General features: G+C 57.1%; 1 protein-coding gene across 1 annotated transcript in view; it reads left to right on the plus strand.

The window, feature by feature from the left end:
* The first annotated feature begins 2,085 nt into the window (after window positions 1-2,085).
* MRPL34 (mitochondrial ribosomal protein L34) overlaps window positions 2,086-5,696 on the plus strand; it is a 4,261-nt gene continuing 650 nt past the window's right edge. The window contains exons 1-2 of the mRNA XM_009892382.1: window positions 2,086-2,153; window positions 3,653-3,799. Coding sequence (XP_009890684.1) covers window positions 2,086-2,153; window positions 3,653-3,799 — 215 coding nt within the window. The remainder of the gene's footprint in view (window positions 2,154-3,652; window positions 3,800-5,696) is intronic.

Consider the following 5,696-nt stretch of genomic DNA (forward strand, 5'->3'; position numbering starts at 1 on the left):
CGGCTTATCCAGGAAGCGCTGCCAGCTCTCGGGACAGCAGCCAGTGTTTGGTTCTCGCTGGCTCTGTCGGGGACAGTGGCCTGACTCCCACGCAAACGCCGCGTAAAGTTCTGGGTGCTGAATTGTAGGGACTGGAAATGCAGCAAAGCCGGTCCCAGGTGCTCCTTCTCCTCACCGCTGGTCCGGGAGCTCCACGGGGGCTTCCCCCAGCACGGGGCATGGCAGTCCCCAGCTCTCTGCCCTTTGGTGCCTGGACTTGCATCGGCCATCTCTCTTCTGGACACAAGCACATCCATGCAGGATCCAGCTGCAGCGAGAGCTTTCCAGCATCCTCCTGCTCCCCGCTGGCCGAGCACTGTGCTAAACAGCTGTGTCACCCATCGGGCGCCCCTCACTGCTCTGGGGATGGACCCATCCAAGCTGATGAGCAAGAGCAGGAGATCTCAGAGCCCTGGGAAGGAGAAGCCAAATCCGGACCTCGCTGGCAAGAGGCCGGTCTGCTCTGCTGAGCCGCGCTTCCAGACCGGTGATGAGCCCAAGGAACTGGGCACCAGACTGGCTGGAGCCCTGGCTGGACGATGCCCAGCTGCCTTTGCACTGGGATGGACACGCCGCTGCTCTTGCCGCGCTTTTGAGCACCAGGTTGGTGCCAGGCTTGGGCTGCTCTTGGTCCCCGAGCAGCTCTGAGCTGCTAATGCTGAACAGAGAGATGGGGCAAATGGAAAACCTGGAGAGAGAGGGGAAACCAGGCAGCCCCTGAGCCTCGCGATCCCCACGAGCACGACTGTGGGCTCTCCACAAGCTCTGCCCACGCCTGGTGGGCCACATCCTGCACCCGCACCGGGTACAGTACCCCTGGGCTCAGCCTGCGGGACCTGGATGTGATTCTGCCTCTGGTTTCCATAAAGCCTGGCTTTGCGCTGCGCCTCCATTTCACAAGGTACCAATGATCTCTGTATGGATTATAAACAGGACTTCTGGCCAAACCGCCTCGACATTGATTAACTTCTCAGGATTAACTCAATTAGTCCATCCTGTTCATTTCCAGAATTGATTTGCTGGAAGGCTCTGGCAGTCAGGAGCTCTGCAGGCAGATCCAGGAGCCCAGGCTCTGGCCACAGAGCCACCCTCCAGCATCATCGGCTCTGGGTACGAGCCCAGATCCCGCTGGGATTATTCAGCAGAGCTGGGCCTGGCTCCCCGAGATGAGATGCCTCCGCGTGGGTACACCCAGGCTGGAGCTCATGGTCCAGGACGCAGCAATCCCTGCTGGGCACCAGACTGAGAAAACACCACCCGAATCCCATCAGCGAGCGCATGCTGGTTGAGTTGTGTTGGGCGGGAAACGGAGGGCCAGGAGGTTAAACGACTCGAGTAGATGTTAGGCTTCGTCTCAGGGGCTGGGAGGCAACGCGTGCCCGTCTCCCACCTCCCACGCGCCTCCTCTAACCCACCACGCTGTCTGCCGCGGCTGGTGCAGCCAGAAACATCAAGGGATGTTCCCTCCGTGAGATGAAAAGGGCTGAAAATGAAACCAGATGGATGCGAAGAACTTTGCAAAGATGCTGGTAACCATGGTGATGAGCTGCTTTCCCCCCCCCCCCCCCCCCCTCCCCGCTCCCCTCCACCCCCCCCCCTCCTCCATCCCAGCTACCTTCCATCACCGCCCCCGGCAGAGAGCGAGATTTCGGCACCGCTTACATAAGGCCAGGCACAACAATGAGTCAGGCGCAGTGTGAACCTGCCGTCGGTCACCGTGTCCCGCGAGGCCAAGGACGCTGCACAGGCTTGGGAAGGTGCACGGCATCACCCCGAGCTGATACCCACGTACCAGTCCCCCCCAAAATCACAGCTGCCCCCAGGAAACCACTCCCAGCAGAGAGGGGATGCTCGAGGGATGCTGGGGATTAATCCTGGGAGGATGATTTATTGCCTGGGTCCAGACATCATCACAGAGCACCCATGCAGAGTCTTCTGGCTTCACCCTCCCTGCTGCTGCGACGAATAACCCAGCCGGGGAAAAAAACAACTTACTGACCTACTTCGGGCTGCTGCGCCTCAGATTTTATACAACTTGATGGCACCATGTCACAGCTGGAGAAAAATGGGACGAGATGCGACGTGGCAGAGTGGAGGGCAGAAAGCCTAACGGGGTAACGTGACAGGCAGCCCCGTGGGGCTGCCCCAGAGCCCGTGGGGCTGAAACACAACCCCTGGGGATGCCACAGAGCCCATGGGGCGGACATACAACCCGTGGGCGGTGTATCAGGGCAGTGCTCACACCACATCTGCCCCAGGGATGTGACAGCCTGGCATGGGCATGCTTATGGCCATGCTGGGATGGGCTAGCCAAGCTGGGTCTTCCCTTGCCATCCCTGCAGAGAAGAGGGTCTTCCCTGCCCCAAACAGCCTCCTGGTCCTGCCTCTCTCAGGGGGGCCGTCCCCACTGGGTTGCTGGGGACAGCTGATGTCCCAAACATCCAGGGTGCTGGGAATGATAAAAATATCCTCTTCCCATCCCGTCCTGTCCCTGACGGGGCGGCCTTGAATTATGGGCAGGAGAAAGGACTGCACACTTCTCCACGACAGCTCCCAGGGCGGCCGCAAGCCCACCCTTGGCCCAGAGAAGTCCTGGGAAACACTTGGCCCCAATAAACAAGCCGAGAGCATCGTTTACCGCAGGGGCAGCGTGAGCAGGAATCGGCGCCGGAGTCAATGGCCATGACCCTCCCCATAACCCAGCGAGTCCCATCACCACTCAGCACCTCCCCTCCCCTCCCTGTACCGAGCCCTGGACCCTCACAGGGAGTAGCAGGGACTTGATATCTGCTAATTCCTTGCAAATCCTCAGAGGAGAGGTGCCAGAGAGGAGCGTGAGATGTGCTGCAGCCAGAATCCGACCTGCCATAATAATTTGTTCAGCTCTAATCCCTTCCCTCCGGGGCTCACGAGTATTAATGATGACACACAACACTCCTGAGGAATGGGCAAATATTATTATGCTCTTCCCAGCCTCCCCCAGTCATTTACTCTCTGCGAAGTGGAGAAACTGCAGCATCAAGAAATACATAAAGAGAATGACTGTTTAAGCACTGATCTCAGATACATGCCAGAAAATGTTTATGCCACTTAGTCTCGGTCCTGCAAAGTAAACTTCCCTCTGAGGGAATGCGAAAAAGCCACTTCAGCTGGTGGCAAGCACCTGGATTTATTCTGTTATGCCTGGCTTCCCCGTCCTGATACAATCATAGCAGCTTTATCAGGACAGTCAGGAGTAAGTAGTCAGGAAGGCTTTATCAGTCGTACAAATAGAAAACCAAGAAGGCAGCCCTGAATCCTCAGCACAGGCAGGGATGCAGCCTCCCAAGATGGGGAGGACGAGTTCCCGTCCGCGGGCAGCAGGACTTCACCGAGGACCCGCAGGACGCAGACAAATCACATTCAGTCAAGAAACGGCATGGCAGGGAAAGCAGAGCGTCTGTAAGACATACGGCAGCCTGGAGCCGCGGCTGGCTGCCTGCCACACGTCTCTCTTTAGGAAGGAAGAAGACCTTGAGAAACAAAAGATTATACAAAGCCCAGCCTGCGCCTGACCTCTGTGACCGAAATCCCGCTTAACCCCCTGCATTTCCCAAACCTCCTGCATTTCCAGGGGGATCGCCCACTGCATAGCAGCAGAAAAGCCGGTTGGATTCCTCCGGCAGCAAACGTCCTCCAGCAGCAAGCTGGAAGAAACCATTGCAAGGAGGCAGGAGAAGAAGAAAACCCTGCCCCCTCCGCCGGGCAGCGATGCATGCAGGTGCCCCCTCGATCTCCAGCCGAAAAATCCAAGCAGATTTGACACGCGCATAGCAACAGCAGGTCTTCGATCAGAGCCAGCAATCATTTACTGCAATTGCATCACAACAGAAGCCGTCCCTTAAGTTTTATTGCTGGCCAGCTTTTTATAACCCCGTGCTCAAAGCATGCTCAATAGAGCAGGGCTATTTAAGCCCAAGCAATGCTGTGTCGCTGTGAGGCTACCGTGTCCCCTTCTCTCCCCGCAATCCGTTTTAACGCCTCTCGAATCCCTCCCCATCATCAGCTCCAGAATAAAAACCCGCATCTTTTGGCCATTTTGCTCCCCGTGCAGAGCACCTTCCTCCCCTCCGCTTCAGCGCATGCCCTACATCACAGCTGGTGCTCCGAGTCCTCCGCACAAAGAGAGAGAGACAGAAGAGGATGCTCACCTCATTTATTGACAAGGATTGTCAGGAGTCGAGATTGCAAACGAAAGGCTTAAATCTTGCAGGAGGCAAAGAGGGAGAGGAAGAGATGCCCGAGGTGGCGGGAGCCTGTGCAGGATGCAGGGTGCCAGCACTGGCAGGCTGCTCAGCTTTTCAGCTCCTCCGATTACATTTTTTTGCCCGTCTGGTGTGAAGGATGGAGCAATGCCTTCAGCTCAGCTCCTCTGCTTTAGGGCGAAACCTCTCCTTCCATCTTCTTCCCATGAGCAGCTTCATAACTGAGCTCTGGGGTTTGGGGGTGCTATTTGTCCTTGCAGTCTATAGCCATAGAAAGCCCCTTAAATCCCTCCTAAAGAGGAGGGCTCTCGCCGTGACAGACAAGGAGACTTGCCAGTCAAAGCAAGACCCAGCACAGCCCGGCTGCCCGCCCATGGGGAGCCTGCCAGGAGCCGGGGGAGCGGGAAGACTCGCCCTGGGTTTTTGCCCCTTCCAGTGGGATGAGTTACCGAGTTCCTTTTTTACCTTCTACCATTTTTCTCACCATTCTGGTATTTGCAGCTTCCCAGATGCCACGAGTGTCTCAGTGCCACGAGTATGTTGATGCCACGAGCGTGTTGGTGCCATGAGCGTGTCGGAGCTCAGCACGAGTTGACCGTGCACCAGAAGCGTGAACGTGCAGACCCCAGGGGCCAGGACAGGAGGACAAACTTAAAATCATGAAGGTCTCTGCGGTTTATTTTCACAGCTGTGGGTTTGGCAGGGCTGCAGTCGCATCCCCTCACCCTGCCAGGCTGACTTCTGGCAGGAACACACCAAACCAGTGCAGAAAAACCCCGGAGCTTGGCGATACGGCTGGGCTTGCCTCCAGCAAAGCAATCTGAAGGAGCTTTTCGATGATGAGAGCAGACAGCGAGAGTGACTGAGATCCTGTGGGTTACTGGTGACTCATCCTGTGACCCCCCCAGATGGCCCTTCTCCTCCTCTTCATCCACCTCCTCCTCTTCCTCCTCCTGCACCTCATTTCCCTGCCCTGTAAAACACAGATAATCACATTCATCTACTCAGGAACAGGCAGAGGCTGAACTTTTCTGTAGGTGCCTTGGCACATTCTACACACTGCTGCTCTATATACACATATATACGTTAGAGGAGGGTGACCAGAGTGCGGTGCCGGTCCCAGCCCGACTGTACCCTCTGCCGGTGCCCATTGGAGCTTCCAAAAATGGATGCCTGTGTTCCACACTGATTGTCATGAGAATTTCGGGGACAGACAGAGCTCCCCCTTCACAGGCAAGGCGCCTGGGCCGGGATGGTGGCGGGGTCTTGGGCCTGGCCTGGCCCTCCTGCCCTAGAGGGGCCCAGATGCTGGTGCTGACACAAGCAGAATCGTCCCGGCGAGGCATAAATCATCCTTTACCGGCGGCTGTGGCTCTGTTAGCGGACTGTGACACGGACAATACCCTCCCCCCC

This window comes from Charadrius vociferus, unplaced genomic scaffold (assembly GCF_000708025.1).
Source record: "Charadrius vociferus isolate BGI_N301 unplaced genomic scaffold, ASM70802v2 scaffold2579, whole genome shotgun sequence".
NCBI classification, from domain to species: domain Eukaryota; kingdom Metazoa; phylum Chordata; class Aves; order Charadriiformes; family Charadriidae; genus Charadrius; species Charadrius vociferus.